We start from the raw sequence: 23867 nt of genomic DNA, 5'->3' as shown, positions 1-23867 counted from the left end.
GAGGCTCACAAAGGAAGCACAAGAGCTTTGGAATCCCAGTGCCTGGGCTCTGCCACATGGAAGCCACATGATCCCGGACAAACTACTCGGTCTTTCTGGTCCTTGGCGTCCTTTTCTTTGTTTTGAGGCAAAGCAACTCATCTCGCCCTTAATATTAGAAAGTCAGTTTGCCTAAGTGTTCCGTGATTGCCAAGTGTGGAAGAGATCACACTGGGGTCATTTTGGACAGTCTCAGAATGCCCCTTGGTATGAATAGCAAATCCCATGGTGTACTCCCTCTGCCCGGGATCTGTCTCTATAGAAGGGGGACTGGACTTAGGAAATGCAAAAAAAAAAAAAAAAAAAAAAAAAAAAACAACTCAGAGAAGGGCAGAAAAGGACAAAAAGGGCAGAAGGGAGCGAGGAATCAGGAAGAAGGAGGTGGCTGTGGGAGAGGGGAGCAAGCCCACTTCTAGGAGCAAGAAGGGAGAGGGCAGAAAGCCTAGGAGAGATTAGTGGGTTTGTCCACAGGGGGCAGGGACTGAGGGAGGAGAGAAGATGGAGCAAAGGGAGACTTGTCTAATATTATGAATTGGATTCCTTCACTGTCTATCCTAAGAGGAAAGAAATTCCTTTTAGATTTGCTTTTCTTGTCTTTGGATGGCACTCTAATTTAAACAATGTGACTGTCCTGCTGAAGCAAGTCAGCGGGGCCACTTTTCTAAGGTCCTAAATGCCTAGACCTGTCTTCCTTCAGAGAATAGCAATGCCCCAGAGGCAACAGCTCTTCCATGTTCTGGCTCCTTGACAGCACACAACTGGAGTTCCCTGGCACAGGTCCTTAGCAGGTACTGCCAGAGCCTGGCTTTTGTCCTTTAAAGCCAGTTATATCTTCCTGTAACCACCTGCCGCTTTGTCACCACACTGCACGTAGTGGGCTCTCAGGCAGGCGGGGTAAACCCGGGCACAGAGGCCCTCCATCACGGCTAGATGGGTTGGCACCTCGGTGGTAAGCCTCCAGGCAGGAAAGCTGAGCTATAACCCCATCCTATCACACAGTTCTTAGAGAACAGAGCCCCGGGTGTGTCCTACCATGTCCACGAACCCCCAGGCGGCCACGACAGCAGCCCACCTGTTAACTTGCCCAAGACAAGTGTCCTTCCCTGCTGTTCAGCTCCCAGGCTCCTCTCAACATTTGCCCTCCGGAGCCCCCTTCCAAGGCACTCGAGCTCAAGCCCTCATCTAGGCCTATTTTCTGCAGAACCCACACCAAGCCAGTCAGTCTTCCAGATGTTCCATCCCACAGCTGCCAGACAGGACAACCGCAAATCTTAGAGAGGCATGCCCTTTCTGAGGACAGGGAAGGAGCAGGCCAGGAAAGGAGGGCTTTCTGGAGAAGGCTTTTGTTGTTGTTGTTGTTTTGGCCGCACATGTACCCCTCAGAGTTTGAGCCAAGGAGCACAAAGGGGACCAGAGCACAGTTGTTCCTGTCTATCCTTTAGGCTGGTGGTGCTGGAGGGCCGGCTCCTCACTGTAACAAAGGCCTGAGGGGCTCCAAGGTTCTCAGGGTTGTGCAATTAAGTGGGAAAGCCTGCTCAGCCCGAGGCTGAAGCAGAGGAAATATCCCATGGTTGACTGTGCCAAGGCGGTGACTGAGCCAGCCCTTTGGCTTGCGGGCAGGGTGGCGGCCCTCAGAGATAAGCCAATCCCCGGGTTGCAGGTGAGGATCCCCGAGAAGCCAGTGGGAATCATTTCTCCAAACAGCAAGAGGGGAGGAAGGGATTCTGCAGGCCGGTGTGGGGAAGCCGGAGCCCCGCTCCGCCCTGGTGCTGCCTGTATTCTCCCTACACCTGGAAGAGCTCCGGGGCTGGCCTCCGGTCCACAGCTCAGGGATACAGCACTATGAGCCGGTCAAGGCATGTGGGCAAGATCCGGAAACGTCTGGAAGATGTCAAGAACCAGTGGATCCGGCCAGCCAGAGCTGACTTTAGTGACAATGAGAGCGCCCGGCTGGCCACAGATGCTCTTCTGGATGGGGGTCCAGAGGCTTACTGGCGTGCTCTCAGCCAGGAAGGAGAGGTGGACTTCCTGTCCTCGGTGGAGACCCAGTACATCCAGGCTCAGGCCAAGGAGCCCCAGGATCCTGCAGGAGGGGCTGAGTCAGGACCCCGAGGACTCGACTCCTGCTCTTTACAGTCGGGTACCTACTTCCCGGTGGCTTCGGAAGGCAGTGAACCGGCTCTGCTGCACACCTGGACCCTGGCTGAGAAGCCCTACATGAAGGAAAAGTCCAGCGCCACTGTGTACTTCCAGATGGAGAAACACAACAACATCAGAGATCTGGTCCGCCGCTGCATCTCCCGGGCCAGCCAGGTACCCACGCACGGCCGGTGTCTGCATGGCCACTGGCGGGGAGAAGGGGGCCCGTGGAACAGGGTTAGGGGCGGCACCAAGCTTGTTCTCACAAGCTGGCCCTGGACTCGGACCCCTGATCCCTGTAACAACCTGGGTCCTAAGCCCCTAAAACCCAACCCCGACGCTATAGTCTCCTATGTGGGAAGAATGAAATCCTCCCAGGGCTCTCTAGCCGCTTCCCCCACTGCCTGTCACTCAACCCTGAGTCCCTGGCCTCTGCCTTCAGGACTTTATACGCTCTGCCTAGGCCCTCACCATCACTTGGTTCATGCTACTCCTTCCTTTGCGCTTTCAAATAAAGAGGGTGGGAGCTTCATTAGGGCATTGCCCTTTTGTCCTCTCGGCCTCTGTTTTATTCTGGCTGCTCACAGCTGACCCTGCCCCTATTGGGCAGCTCTAAGCAGAAAATGGGGCAGGGCGGGGGTCAGAGAAAGTCTCCCTCTCCCCATAGTGCCGACGTTGTAGTTAGACTCCGGAAAGTCCTCAGAACGGGGACCTCGGGCATCCCGGCAGATGGGGCTGGAGTTCCCAGTGCCTCTGGGTACTCAGGTCTGCACCATTGTCAGCGTCAGCTGGGGGCTGGGGGAGGGGCTCTCTTCTTTCCCAGGTGCACAGGGTTGTGGGTGCCCACCCGTCCTTCCTGAGGCTTCAGAGCTGCGAGGTGAAGAGTGAACTCCACGGAGAAGGAGACCTGTCCTCTAGGGTTAGGGTGTGGCTCTGTGGTAGAGTGCTTGTTCAGCACAGAAGAGGCCTCGGTTCAATTCCCAGTATGGGGAGGGTCATCTATAAAAACATTCTCATTCTCTCTCTCTCTCTCTCTCTCTCTCTCTCTCTCTCTCTCTCTCTCTGTGTGTGTGTGTGTGTGTGTGTGTGTGTGTGTGTTGAAAACACACTGATATTTATGCTCACATCTGGCTATGGTCCCCGCTCATGACAGGATCCCCTCTCAGGATCAATATTGTGTGCAACCTTAACATTTCTGATGAAAACTATCAAGCCTGGAGGGCTGTGAGGGAGTAGAGTCCTGGAAAATTAAATAGATGGTGTCAGTAGGTGGGGCCTCTGTGTGGCAGGGCTGCTCGGGAACTGTATTTCATGACATGATGGCATCTGCAGCTGACAAATGGTCCCTGGCAGGCTATCAGGAACCTGGGTGGCCTAGGGCTACCCTGTGACACTTCAGGCAAAGTGCCTTGACCTTCTGGGACTCTGCTGCCATGCTGAACTGAGACTTTCTCCCCTAAGTGTGCTGGTTCTGGTCTCTTGTGTGGCTGCTGGTACTCTCTTGAGGGTGGCCAAGTGTACAGGGAGTCTTTGGCCATAGCACCAGCTCCAGGGCCAGTGTGACACCCTGGAAAGTCACCAAGGCTAGCTGTGAACCCCAGCTCCCTGTGTGAGTCTCCCTGCTTCCTTCTCCCCACCTGGCAGGGTATCCTCCGCCCAAGCCTAAGATGTTTGTTGTGTGACACAGTATCTTATGGATTTTAGAACTCTTGAAAATCCAAAGGGTTCACCTAAAAGTGTGGGCATCCGGGTCCACTTAGTGGGTAGGAAGGCATGGATCATCTGAAGCAAGTTATGGTGACCCCTGACTGAGCCGCTCTGCCACAGTTCCCTAAATCTGCCTGTTGGCCTGAGCCTTTTGAGGCGTCACTCATTTTTAGTCCCTACCAGACATATTCAGGCTGACTTTGTTATATCCTTCAGACATGTAAAGCTCATATGAGTGCATGAATGCACATGCCAAAATGCACAGAGAGAGAGAAACAGACAGAGACATAGAAAGACAGAGAAACAAAAAAAGACAGGCAGAAAGACAAAGAGACAGAGACATAGACAAGAAGGCTCGGGGCGGCCTGTTCCCACAGAGATTGTGGCAGGGATGGATCCAGTTGCACGCTGTCACAGAAGCAGGTGATAAGAAGAGGTACTAAAATTGGGCATGAGCCCCCTATCTTCTATAACTGCAGCTCCTGAGAGGAAAGGCAGACAGGCGGAAGAGCAGCCTGGCCAGTCCTCCTACAGCATTCCCCACCCTAAGAAGGAGGATCTGTTCCCTTACTTCCCTTCAAGCTGAATTCCTTCACTCCACCCAGCCCAAGGTGGCAAAGCAGAATTGATGTCTCTCAGTTCTTCCTTCTTTGTGGAAGGAAGTCTCTGTCAACTGCTTCTCGCTATGGGAGGGGATTGGATTACACTGGAGTGGGGCAAAGTACCTGGGAGACAGTGACTAAGGCCAGCTGCTGAGAAGAGGTGATGCCGAGCTGACTGCCAAAGGCTGAGTAAGAATTTTCCAGACAGAGAAGGAAGGGAGAATTCCAGGTAGAGCAGCCAAGTGCAAAGATCAGGATGGTCAGGGGGGGGGCTTGTATCCTGGAGGTGGGGAGATGCTACCATCTATCCAGTGGGACCCGAAGGAGTTGGGAGGAAACAAGGATGGTCATTCAGAGACCGACAACTGTGTGTGCCTTGTACGCTGGACATAAGAGTGAGAATAACATTTCCCAAGTTAGGTCACAAGTCTCTGAGGGTCCCTGAGAACTTGCCAGTGGTTCTGTAGTGCTCTGTTGTTTCTAAGCACTTATTTGTGTTAAAAAAAAAAAAATTATCTTCCCCCATGCTGTAGAATCTCACAGAGTTTCTGATCATCCTGTGTCTCTCTCCCAAGCACTGGGCATGACGACCACACACGGTTTATGCGCTTCTAGAAATTTAACCTAGAGCTTCGTGTATGCTAGGCGACCACTCTATCAGTGCTAATACTTTTTAGTGCCCCCCGAAGTTTATTTTCTATGTTTCCACTCACAGCGCTGTGCAGCAGACTGAGGTGGGAGATCGGAGAAACCACAGTGCCCTGTAGCGGCAGACACAGATTAGCAAAAATGGGAAGCATCAGGGCTAGGGTCTGCGTAGCATGCGTGAGGTCATGGCTTTGGTCCCCAGCGTGGCACACAAACATACAGATTACGAGGAACGAGGTCACGCTGCTCACCACAGCTTTTGAAAATAGGTATTTCCTGAAACCTGTTATTTTGTGCTATTTATTTTATAATGGGGTTGATGGCTAATAATTTAAAACAGCAAAAAACAATTTTTCAGATTCAATTTCTCATCTTAGTAGGTATAATATACAGACCAAAGTTCTTGAAGAGCATCGATAATTGTTAATAGTGCAAGAAGATGCTCTGAGATGTGTGTGTGTGTATGTGTGTGTGTGTGTGTGTGTGTGTGTGAAGTTTACTAGGTAAATTTAGGGCCAGTGGGGAAACTGAGGCAGAGATAAAGTAGGCTTGTATTCCTGACAGGGAAGCAGAACAGGAATGTTTCTTTTCATTCTAGAATATTCCTTCCTTACCCTTCTTCCCTCAGGTTGTCACTGTTGTACACAGACAGACAGACTGACAAAAATATAATCAGAGTCCTTATGGGCGTGGAGCACAATGATGAGGGCATGAGTTTCCAGGCTGGGGCGTGAGTAGCTCTGACCACGTCCTAGTGGCTGTGGAAAGCTGTCTGTACCCTGGCTCCTCCCTGGGAAGCTGGGAGACTGGTACTGGGGAAGTCACAGGAGACAAACCTGGGGCCCACAGCAGATGCTCATCGAACCTTTGCTGTTGGTACTGTTTGGTGCCTTAGAACAAAAGGGATTTATTCTCAGACAGTTCTGGGAACCAAAAGGATGGCATGGTGGTACCTGCTGGGCCATACTCTCTCCAAACTCTAGGAAAGAACCCTCGCTCCCAACTCCCAGACTCTGGAGGATCAAGGCCTCTTGATTACCCAAACTCTAATCTCTGCCACTGTCTTCACACTGCCTCTTCTCCCTGCACCTTTCCTCTGCTTTCTTTTCTTTTGGCACAGGATTTGTGTAGTCCAGGCTGTCCCAGAACCTGTGATCTTTGTGTCTCAGCTGAAATTCCACTCTTGCACCATGGACCCCCACTTCCTCTGTTACATCTTGTCATAGGAAGAACTCACCTTAAGATTTCTCACTTCATTCCATCTGCAAAGACTTTTTCCCAAATAAGGTCTCATTCACAGGTTCCCGGGGTTAGGCTGTGACCATATATTTTGGTGTGTGTGTGAGGCGGGGCGGGGGTGGGGGGAATCCACAGTTCAATCTACTGCATTCTTTAAGATGACCCCCCCACCCCCGCCATGTAGGGAGCTTAAGAAGAATAATTCAAGGTTACTGGCCTCAGATTAATCCAGCTGTAAGCCCACCCCCAACAAGAAACAAATGAGATAAACCCAAAAGTGTACCCATATTTACAAGCATCCATAACTTATAGATCAAGACACCTTGTTTTTATAAACTTGTCACCTTAGTCACTTTCTCACCAACACTATCTGTGTGACAACCAACCATGATGCTAACGGATTACGGGCCCCATTGCTCAAGAGCCAATCCTCCATCGTCCCCTCCCTACCTCAGATATCCACATCAGCTAAGTGGTCAGCTCCACACAGGTCCCAGCTACATCCTTTGGCCATCCGTGCGATGAGGCATTCTCTTTCCTTGCTACCTCCCAGTTGCTTGGTGTTTTAAAACAAACAAAGCAAGAAATATTGTCACAGGGCATATTGACACACAGGCTTGTGATCCCAGCACTAGGAGGCCGAAGTGGAGAGGCTGCAAGTCAATGCTTGCCTTGGCTGCCCCGTGAGACTCAAAGCAAAATGAAACGAGGTATACATGTGCACACATGAACTTGTTGGTGGTAAGACAATGAAGCAACGTTGTTAGATATGTTGGTGGTTATGGTAGTTACTTGTCTCAATGCTGTAAGAAAGTATCTGATAGGAACAAATCCCAAGGGGTCTGCAACCTCCTCCAAACTCCCCACCACCTGTGAGCTGGTGGGGGACATTCTGCTGGCAAACAGCAACATCTAATGTTTAAGAAGAAACCCCCCATGCCCCTCGTGTCATGACGACTACTTTGGCTTAATTTGTCTATGACAATCACACTAGAGGGTGACAACTGCATTTATTTTGCTTTTTTTCATTTTATTTGTTACCAACACACATTTGTTGAGTACTTACCATCAGGCAGGTTTACTTCCGACCACAAACATAACCACTGGGTCTTTTAATTTTAACACAATCATCACAGTGAACTTTTTAAGTGGCTTCCTAATGATGGAATTGTCGATATATGTATTGAGGAAGGGGAAATAAATAAATCCAAGCAAACTAAAGGACATTTGTTGACCTGCTTTGTGGAAAGGTCAGAGGTAACTTGGCACAAGCTACTTCCAACACTCAGGGAGCTTCAGGTATGGCTGGAATCAGGTATTCAGGTGCTACTGCTGAGGACCCATGCCCACTGCCTGGCCTTGCTTTCTCCCGTCTGGCTTCAGTTTTGTGCATGCTTTCCTCAAGGAGCAGCACACTAGATGCCAGGATCTGTAGCTCCTCAACTACTAGCTAAGCAAGGACCAGCAGACAAAGACCTTTCCTTTTCTCAAGAGTTCCAACAGACCCGGAGCAGCTCTCATTAGAACAAAGCAGGTGCTGTGGCCATCTCTATCTGGACTAGTCTCTGCAGCCAGGGAGGGATGTGGTGCTCTCATTGCTCTGGCCTTGCTCTCATGCTCCGCCTGTGACCAGTGTTTGCCAGCAGCAGCTGCCGGGAGCTCTCAACTCCTCCATCCCACTGGGGCAGCTCTCTCGGATCTGGTTTAAATACGGTTCTTTCACATGGGATCTTGTTGTATATGAGGACTCCTTGGGGAATGGGCGGGGGAAGCACTTATGGGCCAGTGAAAAGTCTCAGCAGGTAAGAAAAGCTGCTGCCAAGCTTGAGAATTTGAGTTTAGTCCCCAAGAACCACATAGTGGCAGAGAGTACCAACTCCACAAGTTATCCTCTGACCTCTACACTCACACAATGGCACAAGCTACCTGCCTCCTCTGATCTGTGGTGTGTGTGTGTGTGTGTGTGAGAGAGAGAGAGAGAGAGAGAGGTAGGAGAAGGGAGGGAGAAGAAAAGGAAGGAGAAACACAAATAAATAAAACTTTTAAAAGATTAAAAGTTTTGAAAAACAGTGATGTTAATGTCTTCTACCTCCAAATAGAGAATACCTGACATTTATTTTCTTTCTCTCCTCTGAGCCTGCTAAGTTGCCTGTTTGTTTTTCTTTCACTTCGCTGTTTTTCCCTTAATCTTTCCCTTCAATGCTTCTTATTCCAACAAGGGCACAGAGGCAACAATTTGCCTAGCCTGGTACGGTGGGGCCAAGACAGCTGCAGGACCTCCCCTGGGCTCTTCCTTCTCCTTCCCCTAATCCTGCCCCGTCAGACCTTCCCCTGTTCCACCCCCTCCCCTACGGCTCTCTGAGACCCACTGTGATTTAGGAGGTTTGGCTGTGACCTGGTAGTGCTGCCCTGACCTCTCTGGTAATGGAGTCCTCTCTCCTGGCCCAGGTCCTGGCCATCCTGATGGATGTGTTCACGGATGTTGAGATCTTTTGTGACATTCTAGAGGCAGCCAACAAGCGAGGGGTATTCGTCTGTGTGCTTCTGGACCAGGGAGGTGTGAAGCTCTTCCAGGAGATGTGTGACAAAGTCCAGATCTCTGATACTCATCTCAAGGTAGGGGTTCAGTGACAGTTCTGAGGGTACCCTGTATCCATCAGATAGGACAGTGCTAGCTAATACCTCATCTCAATATCTCAAAGAAGCCTAGTTCTTGCTCAAATTTCCATATAGGCCAACCAGCCCTCTTCCAGCTTATGCTATGTGACATATGAAAGTGGACTTGACAATTCTAAAGGATATCATTAGGCTCTGACCTGGATGAGATTTTCACCACTTTCACCTTTCACCTTGATGGAATGAATGTGTAGGGCCTTCAAAGTTGCAGGGTGCTGCCAACACACAGGCTACATCTTCCTTTCCTTCTATCAGCTTTGAAAACAAAGTTGACATGCCTGACAGCACAGAGCCACTCATGTGTTTTGAGTGTTAGGTGATGGTGGTTCACGCCTTTTATGGCAGCACTTGGAAAGCAGAAGCAGGCAGATCTTTGTGAGTTCATGGCCAGCCTGGTCTAAATAGTGAGTTCCAGAACTCACTATTTCCAGAGCAAAAAAATGAAGAAGAAGAAGAAGAAGGAGAAGGAGAAGGAGAAAAAGAAAAAGGAGAAAAAGAAGAAAGATCATATGTTTTGAACTCCTTGGCCCCAACAAAAAGTCTTAATTTACCTGGATCCTTCCCTAAACAAAAGCACTACTCACAGGTGCACACACATTTCCCTCTCCTAGCAGGAAGAAAAGCAGCACAGAGATAAGAATTTAATTAGTCGTATAAACTTGAGAGCGCTGAATTGAGGTCAAGAGGAAAACCACTCATAACTTTCATGCATAGGCTTAGCTGATATCCTCTGAAATCTCTCCCTTCCAGCTCAGACACACCATCAGCTTCCCAAACACCATCTCCACACTGGCTGAGGCAGCTGAGTTCAGGGATCCCTCCTGATGCCACTATCTACAGCCAGTCACTCTGGCATTCTCTGGGTTTCTACTCCTCTGCAAAGGGTAGATTATAATAGATAGAGAGGGTTGAAGCAGGCCTTGCCTTCATGGAAAACACCTACAGAGCTGTGGATGTGACCTCTTCTTGCCACGGAGATGCAGGGAGGAGCTTCTAAGGGAACTGGAGGGTCCTTCCCAGAGCCTGGTGGCTGTGGACAGGCGCTGGTGGGGTCCTCGCCATATTCCACAGCCCTTGGCTATAAACCTAAAGCAAATCCCCAACATCCCCTGCTCTTCCATTTCTATAGTCTTCCATTGGGTCCAGCTGAGGCACAGACATCAGATGTTGCCAGGGAGACAATATATAAACAGAGTCAGAATTGGGGTTGTGACCAGATCTTTTATTCAGAATGGTCCAGGGTCACGGGGCTTTCATAACATTGTCTTCTCTTATACTGGGCCAACTCTCTGGCCAACTTAGGGTAAGGAATTCATGTCACTAAGGCCACCTATGGAGTTGCTCCTCAGTAATGCAGAACTGCTGTAGATCATGGACGCCTACAGTAGGAGCACCTTGGGCCATCAAGCCCTTGTCTTTCTCTTATTTGTCATCTTATTTTTATTGGAATTCTAACTTCCTCCCCCCATTACTATCTATTGCCAGAGCAATGGAAAAATCTTGGAAAACTAGGCCAACAAAAAATGTAAATACTACTAAAAGCTTTCCAAGCTTAGATAAAATCTTGGTGAACATCCTTCCAATTTCCTATGCAAATTGTCTCAGTGTGTTTGGGCTGCTGCAGCAGATTGTCATAGAAGAGGTGGCTCATAAGCAACTGAGATTTATTTCTCACAGTTCTGGAGACGGAGAAATCTAAGATCAAGATGCCTGCAAATCCAGCGCTTGGTGAGGCGCTCTGCCTGTTTGTAAATGGCTGTCTCACTGTGTCTTCTTCTCACGGCATACAAAATGAGGGAGCTCTCTAGTCGGTTACATAGGGCACTGATCCCTGCCTGAGGTGCCCCCGTCATGAGCCAATTACTCCCAAAGCCCAGCCTCCTAGAACCACTGCCCTGGAGATTAGGTTTCAACAGAGAATTGGGGATTCATGTTGAGTCACAGTCCACGTGTTGATCGATAAACACGCACTTAGTGACACCTTCACTTTGCCTCCAACAGAACATTTCCATCAGGAGTGTGGAAGGAGAGGTGTATTGTGCCAAGTCAGGCAGGAAATTTGCCGGCCAAATCCAAGAGAAGTTCATCATCTCAGACTGGAGGTTTGTCTTATCTGGTTCGTACAGGTGAGTACTGATGTCATCGGCTGTCGAGGCTTCCTGGCCGGCAGTGAAGGGCTTAGTGGGGCTCCAGCTGGACCCTAGCTGCGCCCACCTCCCCAGGAGCTCCCAGCTCCTCTTCTGTGCACAGCTAGAGCTCATCAAATAAATGTAGTAAGACGTGAGAAACAAGGAGCCTTCCTCGTGCTGAAAATAGGCTCTCTCAGAGCTCTTGGGAGGTTGTTATAAAGCAATAGATTTGTCTTGCTGTGTGTGGGCATGATCCATTTGTCTTTTAATGTTTTTTTGTTTGTTTGTTTTGTTTTTGGGTTTGTGTGTGTGTGTGTGTGTGTGTGTGTGTGTGTGTGTGTGTGAGTGCACTTGCATGTGTGTGGTGTGAGGAGATAATCCATGGCCAGAGGCTGTTGTCGTGCCTTCTTCCTGGCTCTCCACCTTAGCTTTTGAGACAGGGTTTCTCAGGGTTTCTCAGGGTTTCTCACTGAAGCTGCTACTCACCAATGGTTACATTGGCTGGCCGGTGAGTTTCAGGGATCTTCCTGTCTCCACCCTCCCCTGGTTGGTTTACCTACACGTGCGACCACACCTGGCTTTTTCACATGACTGTGAGGGACCCTAGGTAAGGTCCTCACATTTGCATAGTAGGCTGTTTACTCACTGAGCCATTCCCTGTCTTCCAGCCTTGTATTATTTTAATGCAGCATATTTATTGAGATTTATTGATTCACACACAGTTCACCTACTAAAGTATGCACTTGAATTCTCCTTAGCCTATTTACAGCATTGCTTAACCGTCATGAGAAACTTCATTCCTATGGGCAATCACTCCCCAGTTCCTCTAGCACAATTACTAACTGGCTTACTGGGTGACCACAAATCTACTTCCTGTTTCGATGGGTTAGCCTCATCTAGACATTTTTTTTTTTTAAATAAACAGAACTATCCATGTGGCCTCCTGAGACTGGCTTCTTTCATTCAGCACAGTGGTTTAATGTAATGCTGTATGGGCATACCACATTTCATTCAACCACTCTGCAGTGAATGGGCATTTGTGTTGTTTCCACTTCTCTGACTTTGTGAATGATTCAGGTGAGAATTACTGTGCACCACCTTTTGTGTGGTGTTACTTTTAATTCTCTTGAGTGTATTCCTGGAGCTAGGGTTGCTAAGTGTTGATTTTGTGTTTCTATTTGTGATGAACGGATAGAGATTTATTCTGAACTAGCTATCTCCTTTGTGTTTCTACAATGTGAAGGCTCCAGGTTCTCTGACCTTGAGCAACGTTTGTTACTGGTTACCCTTTTGTCCCAGCCATCCTGGCAACATATATGCATCTCTCTTTGTGGGGTCCATTTGCGTTTCCGTGAGGGATGAGGATGTTGAGATCTGGTGCTTGTTGGTTCTTTGCATGTCTTCTTTAGAGGTTTCATTTGTTTTAAAAACATGACAAGATTTCGACACTAAACATCTGACTATCCATTTAATCCAGCAATGCAGCAAAATCAGAGATGCCACTGTGCAGCTAGGCGGAGGCAACGGCTAACCCTCCAGCCACCAACAAGTGAGGCCAAGGGGAAAAAGAGATGGCAGGAGAAAACACAAAAATGACCTCTCTTTGGCTTACGAATGTATTTCAGTACAAATCTTACTTTTCATGACATTGATATCACTAATATTTACACAATCTCTCACTCTAATTGTGCAACTATAACAAAACTAGCATAAGTCGAATAACTTATAAATAATATAAATTTTATATCTCACAGTCCTGAAGGCTAGGAAGTCCAGGGTCAAACTGGGTCCACCCTTCTCTTAGTGACCATCTGACAGACGAAATTTCAGGGAGGAAGGATTTGTTGGGGCTCAAGGACCGGGGGCGGGGAGGGGTCTACACTTGCCATGGTGGGGAAGGTATGGTGGCTAGGGCCTCATGTAGGGCAGCAGAAACTCACAGCACAGCCCTTTACGTTGTGGTGGGTACATTAATCAACTCTCTTGTTGCTGGGATCAAATACCTGACACGAAGAAGTTTATGTGAGCAAAGCCTCATGTCAAGGGTGCAGTCCCTCATGGCCAGGAAGAAATAACTGCAGAGGTCTCAGGCTCCTGGCTACATTGCATAGTCAGGAAACAGGGAGTCATGGACACTGATGCCTTCTCCTTTTGCTTTAGAATAGGACCCAGGCCATAGTGGTACCACCTACAGGTAAGGTGGATCTTCCCACCTCAGTTAACCTAATTTAGCTAAGACCTCACAGGCTTGTACACAGGCTTGTCTCTTACATGATTCTCAAGCCTATCAAGGTGGCAATATTAACCTCCACAGAAGATCAGGAAGGGGAGAAGATGCTCAAGCTAGGTACAGGGTTGGGCTGTAATCCCTGATGGCTGCCTGTCCTCTTTCTAGCTTGGCCCCACTTTCTAAAGGTTCCACAACCTCAGGAGACAATGCCATCATCTGGGGATGGAAATTCAAACAGATAAGCCCCTGGCAGGCATTTCAGATTTAAACCATGACAGGAGCTTAACCTCATTCATGAGGGCTCCCTCCTCATGATGTAATCACTCCTGAAAGCCCCACGCCCTAGCGTCATCTCATCGAGGATTAGGATTTTCAACTTGTGAATTTTGGAGAGACATAGACACTGAGTCCTAACACAAGCATCCATTTCCCCAGATCACTTGTATTGGTCAGCCTTTTTACAGCAAAATATGAGAAGCAACTAACTTTATACAGAGAGAAGCTTTATTCAGCCTACACCTTGGGAAGAGTAGCCTAGCCTCTGGTGAAGGTGGCGCATTGTGACGGGACTGTGAGTAGAAGCCAATGCTCACACCGAAAACCAGGGTGAGAAACACAGGCTGGGTCACACTGCTCTTCTTATTGTTGTTTTATTTGTGTATATGGGTGTCTGGCTTACATGCATGTCTGTGTGCCATGTGGTGCCCGCTGCCTGGAGAGGCCAGAAAGGGCATCAGATCCCCTGGACTGGAGTGGAAGATGGTTGTGAGCCTGCTCACAATGTCTTTTAAGGGCATACCTCCAAATTACCTAAGGTCTATCCGCAAGCCCCACCCCCTAAAGGCTGAGCACCTCCTTATACTGTCAATCAAGGGAGCAAGTCCTTGATGCATGGGCCTTTGGCAGACACTACCCAAATCTAAACCATAGCACCGTTATCTTCAAACTTCCTGTTACATCTGGACAATTGCCCTTGAAACAAGAACATGCCTGAGGTGAAGACTCTGTAGCGCAGTGGTTCTCAGCCTTCCTCATGTTGCAGCCCTTTAATGCTGATCCTTATGTTGTGGTGGCCCCAACATAAAACTATTAGGTTGCTCCATTATAACTGTAATCTTGCTACTGTTATAAATCATGGCATAAATATATGAAATGAAGGATATCTGATAATCGACCCCCAAAAGGGTCATGACCCACAGGTTGAGAACCACTGTTGTAGTTGGACTCTTTTGTTTCCCCTACTACTATTAATACATTAAAATTTACACAACATGAAATTAGTCATTTCAAAATGTTCCATTCAGTGGCAGTTAGTATATTTACAACATAATTGTACAATTATTACCATTTAGTTATGAAATGGTTTCATCACCCCAAAAAGAAACTCCTTTCCCCTTCTCCCCTACCCCTAAAGACCTCCCCCAATCTATATTTTGATGAGTTTACTTACTCTAGGCATTATATAGACAAAGTCGTGCACTAGGTGGTAATTTTTGGCTGATCCTGTTACTTAACATAGCGGGTTTTTTGAGATTCATACCAGGTGTGACATGCATCAGTATTTTATCCATTTTATAGCTGAGCACTATTCCAGTTTGCTCAACCATTCACCCATCACAAGGATTTTCCCTGTCCCGAGCTTCTGAGCCTAAGGTCTGGAAGTCTGTTGTGTACTTTCCTCCTGGAACTGGGGCTTTGCCTCCATGGAGAGAGAAAAGAGAGATATAGCCAATGGCTGGCAGAGGTAATAGTTGCTCTCACCTGAGAAACAGAGCACACAAATAAAATTTGCCTTTGAGAACCCACCAGCTACTTTCCTCCACACGAGCTCAGAGTAGCTAAAAGCATTACGAGGACTCTGAAGAAAATGACTAATAAAGCAGTAAATTCTCCTGGAGATCCCATGCTGGGGGAGGGACCAGGCCAAGGCTACAGAACCAGAGAAAGATCTCAACTCCAGGAAGTTTTGATTATCTCTCTTGCTGCTGAACCACAATGAAACCACTGAACTAGACCACTCTGTGGGTAGAAAGAAAGGTTTATTAGGTACCAAACTGCCAAGGCTGTCTCTTGGGGACATAGACAATAACAGAAGGCGGGGAAAGCTTTACCAGTGTTAAGGGGATGCGTTGTAGTAGGAGGGGGAGCTGTGTGAGCAGGAACAGCTTAGGAGTTAGAGTCCTGAGTGGGAAGCGGGGATGCAGTGGGTGGGAAGAGCCAGGGCACTGGCATGGAGACTTTGATCTGTTACAGGCCTGTTTGCATTAACCTGGGGCTAGATGCTCATCGCTGCAGGTTATTGCAGGTTGAAAAGCAATGGCTTTTCCTGACAAACAGCAACCAGTTTCACAAGGTTTCTCGGGAATTCGGAATTTAGGTTTGACTATCCATTCGGTTTACCCAGTCAGAGTCCAGTCTAAGCTGAGCCCCGGCTGTCAAGGATTGTTATTGTCAGCAGCACGCGTTGGAAGGCCTTCTCTGGACCTGACAATCTGCATGCTTCCAGGGTTTTGTGTCATCGTTTCTATAAAGTGTCAATACTGTTAACAGAAGAGGTGGAAACAAACTAAGAATTTTCTCGCCCCAGTTCTAGACAAAACCGTAAGTAAATTCACCTCCCTTCACATATTTCTTTCTCCCGGTTTTCCTTTGCTATGACCACAAGGCACAGGTCTCAGATTCCGGTATCTGCTAGCAGTTTTTGGTGAGTCAGCCAGGATTCCAGGCTGGCCAGCCAACCCTGCAGTTGGACTACTGGGGAATTCCCAGAAGCTGGTAGGATCATGAAATTTTCTCCCCTTCTCTGTGCAGTGCTGGCTGCATATATATGCATCTCATCAATAAACTGGTTAAGGGAAAGGCATTTCTTTTTTTTTTTTTTTTGACTTGCTCTTCATTTGAAAAAATTCTCTGTGTTTGTGGTTTGTAAGCTCCCACAGCCTGTGATTTCTCCATGCAGTTGGCACTCATTTGTAAAGAGGTTTGAAAGAGCCAAGGTACATTTGGAATTCTTATCAGTTGGGGGCCTCTTTTGTTTCGTTTGAAAATTGTGGAGTAAAGATTTCACACCCAGACCTCTGCAGCCGTTTGGTTCTACATATGTTTTATCTGTTGTTGTGGAATAAAGATTAAATGTCTAGGGCTTAACGAGCGGTGTGGAAATCATGCTTGGACTGCAGGGTATTAATTTGAGCTTATTTTCCACCTCGATTCTATAAACTCTGCATTAGTAACTGGCTGGGAAGGATCTGGGCAGGCAGTGAGTACTGGGGCGACATAGATGTAGCCCTTGGAGTCCCTGAGAGTCACTTAACAGCCTGAGGATACGCCTTTCTTTTTACATTGCTTTCCTGAGCTCATTGTTGGCATACTGAACTGGTGTAATTTTATGTGTTATTTTCTCTGTTGGTCTGATATGCCTTTTTCTGTGATGATTGACTTGAGAAAGGCCAAAGCTCTGGGGCTTTTGAAGTAGTTCTGTTAGAAAGCCAAATCTGTAAGTGCTCTCTCTGCCCACTCTGGGGGTCTCTAGATGATAGAGCTGCACCTGAAGGGTCAGGATGTCTGAGCCTGGACATGTAGTAAGTAGGTGCTAAGGAATCATATCAGAAGAGCGCCTTTGTCCTGGATGGGAGGACCTTCGCCATCTTGTGGCACACAGGGCCTGGTCACCCTGCGATTTCAGCTACTCTAAACCCTTCTGTGTTAAGGATTTCAGCAGACCCCTAAAAAGGGATGTTAGAGACGCTCTGGGAAGGAATCCCCACCTAGCAGCGTAATTTACTGACCCAAAACTCTTCCCTTCCACCAACTGCTTCACCTGTCATGAAACCCTAACCAAATGAGTCTTAAGACAAGAAAACTTTATCTGATGCTCTAACTGCTGAAAATACTACATAAGCCTTCTCCAGATTCTTCAGTCTTAAGCTTACTTAAGTTGCTATTCTTGGCATATCTAATTTAAAACGCCTTTGCATCTATGTGTGGGCATTTTTTTGCATGATTTTTAGACTGTAGTTAGAGTGTTAATTAATTACACAGGCTATTCCCTCTGACTACCTGTTTCTCTCTTTTTCTTCTGTCATCTCTTCTAAACACCAGTTATTTGGGGCCTGTTAGAGTTACCACAACAAAGAGACAGGGTCGAGGAACGTTGTCCTTTGGAAATGTGCTGAGGTGATGAATGGAGAGGCAAAACAAAACAGAAACAGAAACAAATGCTGTTGCTGAAGGTGCTAGAGAATATGAACCAAAGGACTGTTGCAGGAAGATAAGAACTGGGCATGTGCCGGCCTGAGCCATCCTGTGCTGTCCCGTTCAGTGTGAAGAGAGACTTTAACGTCACGAAATGTGGACCATTTCACCATCTAATCCCCACATTGGCTCTGTTTTCACTTCTGCACTAAGTCAACATAATCTTCTGTGTCACCTCCTCCCTCAAAAGAATATGAACTTGAGCTTGTCGGCTCCTGCTCCTCCCAGTGCACTCCCCTGACAGCCTGCTTCCTCATCCACAAAACATGGATTAATGCCCCATTAAGTTGCTGTGAAGACCAAGTAAATGACAAGTGCGGGTACTCAACTGTCTGACATGAGGTACCCAAAAGCGTTTCTTAAAGGCGTCAGTATTAGGGCCAGTGTGGTGGCTTGGCAGGTAAAGGCACATCTTGATTAAGCTTGATGACCTCAGTTGCATTTCTGAAACCCACAGTAGAAGGAAAGCACAAACCCCCGAGAGTTGTCCTCTGATCGCCAAACATGTGCTGAGCCATGCGAGGACATATGTTGGTGAGATGTGGGTACACATCTCACCAACACATCACTCTCTCTCTCTCTCTCTCTCTCTCTCTCTCTCTCTCACCAAACATGTTTCCAGAAGGTGAGGCCCCTTCCTGTGCCTCATCCCTTCCTCGGCGCTCACCAAGGAAAAGCACCAGGCTCCTGGAGACAGTGTGCACCTGATAAAGCAGCACTGGACACTGTCCGCTGGACCTAGCACTAAGAGCCCATTCTTAGTGCCAGGCTGGAGAAGGGAAGGGTCAAACTGATTACCGGGAACCTGTCTGGGCTGTAGAGAAGCGGGGGTGGGGTGGGGGGGAGAGGCAGTATAGAGGAATCAGGCTTGCTGCCCTCTGTTGGTTGGGGCCGCCAGCATGGTGAGGGTGTGCAAGGTCAGAAGAGACTCCAGGGAGGTTATTTTGGTTTGGGGTACAGGGAATGGACCCAGGTGGCCTGCCTCCTAGGCAAATGCCCTTCCACTGAGCTACATCTCCTCTTTCCCTTTTTATTTTGATACAAGATCAAAATTAATTGCCTATCTGGCCTTGAACATTCCTTACCTTGGCCTCCCAAGGAGTTGGGATTATAGGCGTAAGACTCCACGAGGTAAGGTTTTTAAGGAACTGTGAAAGCGCCTTTGTTTTGAAGAATGGCTTTGGAAGTGTTTGGGATTTCCTCAAGGTGGAACCTCACCACCTATAACTCAGAAGTTGTTCTCCGAATATTTATCCAAGAGCAGCTTGTTCCTGTAGAGAATGATGTTGAAGTAGTCCTGTTGAAGACAGGAGCAACCCAGTTCTCCTAGTGAAATAACCAGCGGAATAGTGTGTACCAGTCAAAAAAAAAAAGTACAGCAAAAGGTAATAACATAGCTGGGTGGTGGTGACACACGCCTTTGATCTCAGCACTCGGGAGGCAGAGGCAGGTGGATCTCTGAGTTCGAGGCCAGCCTGGTCTACAGAGCATACTTCCAGAACAGCCAGGGCTACTTTGTCTGGGTGGGGGATGGGGGATGGGGGGGTGGGGGTGGAGAAGCAATAGTGTGGACACACCGTAGCAGTGTAATCGTAAAAGAAAAATCCTAAAAGATTGCACATATGCTTTTTTTAAACCCTAAAATTACAATATTTACTTTTAAGGACAAATATAAGCATAAAGCATTGTTTCTAACTACGGACTTGGGAAGCAGGGATTGCTGCCATGGCTTGAATCTGAAATGTCCCGCACAGGCTTGTGATTCTCCACAGTAAGGGTGCCGTTTGGGAGGGATTCAGCACCCTGGGGTGGGGCAAGACGGTGGAAGGAGGCGAAATGGGGTGTGCCTTTGAAGATTACAGCCTGGCTCCGCCTCTAGCTTGCTCTCTCTGCTTCCCAGTCGTCGCCATAGGAACGGCGCCACATCTTCCAGCCGCCAGGGACACCGCCATGCCCTCCCCACGACAGGCTAACATCCCGGACACCCCAAACAAAACTAAATCTTTTGTCCCTGGAGATGTCTCCGACGGGCGTTTTGGTCACAGCAACAGAACAGTAGCTAACATGGACGCCGGGGTCACGGGTCAAGTTCCATTGGCTTTTTCTAGCTCAGGACCCTAGGATGAGGCTGCTGGGAGGACCTGGGGGACTGGATGTAGGCTATGATCCAGACGCTAGGCTGGCAGGGTGGCTCAAGGGGTAAAGGTTTGTCGTGAAAGCCTAGTGACCTGAGTTCTACCCCAAACCAACCACTGGAAAGAGAGAAGGGTACTCCCGAAAGCGGTCCTCTGGGCTCCCCGTGTGCGCCACGGCAGAGCCCCGTGCTGTTGTGTGCATTGTACACACATACACAATAACGACAAATAAACAAGATTCTAAAGGCGACTAGCTTTCATTCCAGGCCACACTAATAACACTGTGCAACACAGGAAGATAGATACATGAATTAAATAGGCCAGGGACAGGCCAGGAAGGAGAGTGAGCTACCAGACAAAGATTACGAAGCTTTGTTCGGGCCCAAACTCGGTCAACAGTGGACATCATTCCTTCCCCTGGGTTTAATGAGAGAAGTGTATGAAGAAGCCCAGGGATACACAGGTGCAGAGTGGAGGGGGGGGCCGGGGGGAGAGTGCACACAGGGGACGGAGGGGCATGAAGAGCCTAAGACAGTGAACAGTTCTCAACCTGTGGGTTGTGACCCCTTTGATAATCAAAGGACCCTTTCCCAGGGGTTGTCGCCTAAGATCATTACATTGTGATTGATAACAGTAGCAAAATTACAGTTATGAAATAGCGATGAAAATAACTTTATGGTTGGGGGGGTCACCACAAAATTAGAAACTCTATTAAAGGGTCACAGCATTAAGAAGGTTGAGAACCAAGGCCTAACAAATTCCTAGGGCATCTTTGGGCTTGTTTTGTAGAACAAGGTACACACCTATGTGCCTTGATCTTGTGTGGTTCCAAACAACACTGCAAGATTGTTTTCTCGGTCTAAGCCAAAGCCGGATCGTTCACCTCCTTCCCTGCCTCCTGGCTGGCCTGCACTCAGCCTTCGAGGCTCACCTCTCCAGGCTGTGGGCGAGGAGGAGAGGTTTAAACAAAGCATCCCAATTGTTCCAAGGATTATCCTGGCCTGTGTGGGCCTGTCCTGATTCATAGGAAAGGGAACCCCACCTAGGGTCTGGGGCCAGGACACAAGGGCAAGGCATGCAGGCAGAGGGCTGGAAGCAGAGGCCCTTCCTCGGAGGTCTGGCTCTCATTAGGTCTGGCCCTGCCCACACACTGGGGACTCTGGCTTTTTCTGGCTATCCCTGGACTCCACTACCCTAGTCCAGGATCCCTAGCTCCTCTTGGTGGGGCATCTCATCTGCCCGAAGCTGCTGAGGGGGGCATTTTCCATCCGAGACTGAAAAGTGTTTGCTAAAATAAGAGAATCAGCCATCCCTTTTGCCTGTTTGGGGATCTGTGGCCAGTGAGTGTTAGCAGGAGCCAGGAGCCCCATCTTACAGGTGGGAACACTGAAGGCCCCCCAACACTGGCTCCATCTGATGATTCCTCTGAGCAAAATGGAGGCAGAGAAGACTCAGCTCACACTTGGCCGTTTCCTGAACTTCGGGTGTGTGTGTGTGTGTGTGTGTGTGTGTGTGTGTGTGTATCTGTCTGGGTGCATGTGCACGAAATGAGTGGGTGGTGGGATGGGTAGGGGTTAGGAACCTTGAAGCGAGAGACTTACTCTGTCACCTCAATGGCTCATCTGCAGGTATGTCCTAGTCTGAGCCTCGGTGCTGCCATTTGCAAAAAGGGAGACAACGCTACGCAGGGTTTACATAACCAATTGTTAGGGCTTCTGCTGGAATGAAATGCGCCTGCTGTGCAGAGGCGCAGGGCCCCGGGGGAGTGGCTCTGAGGGTCTCAAACCCAAGGCTGAAGCCATGATTCTTCACTGTCTCCTCTCCCCTCCAGCTTCTCTTGGCTCTGTGGACACGTGCACCGGAACATCCTCTCCAAGTTCACGGGCCAGGCGGTGGAGCTTTTTGATGAGGAGTTCCGACGCCTCTACGCCTCCTCCAAGCCCCTGATGGGCCTCAAGTCCCCAAGGCTGGTCGCCCCGCTCCAGCCTCACAAGGGCCCAGAAGCCCCCAATGGCCACCTCAGTGGCAGCAGCGGCTCCGCCAGTGACCGTACCTCCTCCAACCCCTTCAGTAGCCTGTCGACCGGCAGCAATGCCCAAGACCGGAGTCTGTCCACGTCCTCAGGGCCGGGCAGTCCCCTGGCCGCCATCCCACCCACGGTTCCAAGGCTTCAGCCCTATCACAGCCCCCGGATAGCAGCGGCCCCTCAGGCCCTCTTGGTCCCCATGAGGCCCCATGAGGGAGCACCTGTTCCCTACAGCAGCCTCATGGCCTACAGGCCCACTCGGCTGCAGCTGCAGCAGCTCGGCCTGGTGCCCAGGGTGACTCACACCTGGAGGCCTTTTCTACAGGCCTTGCCTCACTTTTAAAGGGTCCTTTTCCCTCGCTGCCTTCCTCGGGGGTGAGGACTGGGCACTGCTGAATTTTCCGGATCGAAGGCCAGAAGACCGGCCTTGAGGACCAGTAAGACTGAGCCTGATTCCCTAGGAGCTACCGGCACGGGGGTGGGGAGTTGGGTTATTGTCTACCTTTGAACGCAGGCTCACGTGGCCCATTCTAGGAGATTCCAGGGAGGCCCTTGGAAAGACTGCAATGACAAAATCTGATTGAGAACCCCTGCCTTCCAAAGGCCATCCTGGACTTCGCTAGTGATGTCTACATAGTGTGAAAATGGAAAGATGCTGCCTACGTTTTCTAAACAGGCTCCACTCCCTCAAAGACTCAGCAAGGAAGGATTCAGAAACAAGTGTGAAAACATTCTGGATGCTTCTCATAGGAAATGTTTCTTCCCTGTTAAGGTTCTTCAAACTGGGGTTCCTTGGACCTGATGGGCTAGCAATGAGACCCCTAGAAACTGTCTGTATTTTGTGGGGTCGCCTGAAGCTGTCGCCAGCAGGGATGGAACAACCTGAGGAGGTTGGAATTTTCCATTCCACAGGGCATTTTAGCAGACTTTGGCTCTTGCTTAAGAGGTCTGACCTGGAAGGCCCTGAAGTCTGGGCTGGCTGCAGACACATGAGTTGTCATGGCTGGGAATGGCCTGCAGCAAGGCCCACAGCAGCCTTGGACAACTTTTCAAAGGTTCAGCTAGCCCACGGCAGCCACCTGCCTCCAGCTCTAGGCCCTTTGCTTGTCCTGTTGACGCTTTGAGAAATAAATGTGGAACCCTCACTCACAAGCCCTCGGCTAGTTCACTCCTAGAGAATATGACGGCCACCCCTCTGTTGGTAGAGATGGAGGGAGGGGAAAGATAGGGTGGTAGATGTCGCGCGCAGCCTTCGCCGATAAGGATGACGCGGCAACCGAAGATTTGTCCAGCAGAATCTTTATTATGAAGCTCTTGAAAGTAGATGGAGAAGGACCTCAAGCCTTGTGAGTGCTCTGCTTAAATAGCCCGCAGGGCTACGTGCTCGTCTGTAATTGGTGCTCCGCACAATACCCAATTAGCATGTGTTCTCTGATAGGGAGAGCACTCAAATCCATATTAGCATCCTGTGGCGCATGCGCCGCTGTAAGATACAGCACTGACAAGAAGAACCAGGAAACAGGAAGCCAGCGCCATCTTGTAATGGCGAATGCGGCTCCCGACAGGTAGATAAGCTCTAGGCTAGTCCATCTAAAAGAAGGCAGGTGCCTAGGACCTGGGACACACACACACACACACACATCCCTCCTGCTAGCCGTAACCCATCACAACAAAACCCTGGGCTTTCCTGAGGACGGCTGGGGAGCACTGAGGATAGAGTCCTCCCTCCTGTCTCCTGTTTCTGACAGCTGTGGCACAATTAGGCTCTAACCCATCCATCTTCCTGTTATTCACCCAACACTCCTGGCAAAGGCAGGGTCACCCTGGTTTCCATTTGTTTCTTTCAAGTTCTCTTCCCACCCTCCCTTTACTTTTCTGTTTTAGTTCTGAGAGTAGAAAGAAAGAAAGAAAGAAAGAAAGAAAGAAAGAAAGAAAGAAAGAAAGAGAAAGAAACACTCATATTTGGATCCTGATTTTTTTTTAATTACATATGTATTGTGTATGTGTCCTGCATTGTGTGTGTGTGGAGGTCAGGAAAAAGAA

The 23867-nt window shown here is 48.9% G+C and overlaps 1 protein-coding gene across 1 annotated transcript; it reads left to right on the top strand.

The window, feature by feature from the left end:
* Positions 1–1736: 1736 nt before the first annotated feature.
* Positions 1737–22969, top strand: Fam83a (family with sequence similarity 83 member A). Its single transcript, XM_021645258.2, has 4 exons — positions 1737–2352; positions 8823–8990; positions 11052–11176; positions 21630–22969. Exons 1-4 carry the CDS (start codon positions 1882–1884, stop codon positions 22165–22167), a joined length of 1302 nt encoding a protein of 433 aa, XP_021500933.1. The 5' UTR covers positions 1737–1881; the 3' UTR covers positions 22168–22969.
* The last annotated feature ends 898 nt before the right edge of the window (positions 22970–23867 follow it).

This window comes from Meriones unguiculatus, chromosome 8 (assembly GCF_030254825.1).
Source record: "Meriones unguiculatus strain TT.TT164.6M chromosome 8, Bangor_MerUng_6.1, whole genome shotgun sequence".
Lineage (NCBI taxonomy): Eukaryota > Metazoa > Chordata > Mammalia > Rodentia > Muridae > Meriones > Meriones unguiculatus.
Note: the sequence above shows the minus strand (reverse complement) of the source record. Positions and strands in the feature narration are given on the sequence as shown.

Bases quoted from the DNA above. Each gene is read 5' to 3' on its own strand.
- Fam83a (XM_021645258.2), top strand. From the start codon at position 1,882: ATGAGCCGGTCAAGGCATGTGGGCAAGATCCGGAAACGTCTGGAAGAT. The intron at 2,353-8,822 runs GTACCCACGCAC...CTCCTGGCCCAG, and splicing joins GCATCTCCCGGGCCAGCCAG to GTCCTGGCCATCCTGATGGA. The intron at 11,177-21,629 runs GTGAGTACTGAT...TCTCCCCTCCAG, and splicing joins GTCTTATCTGGTTCGTACAG to CTTCTCTTGGCTCTGTGGAC.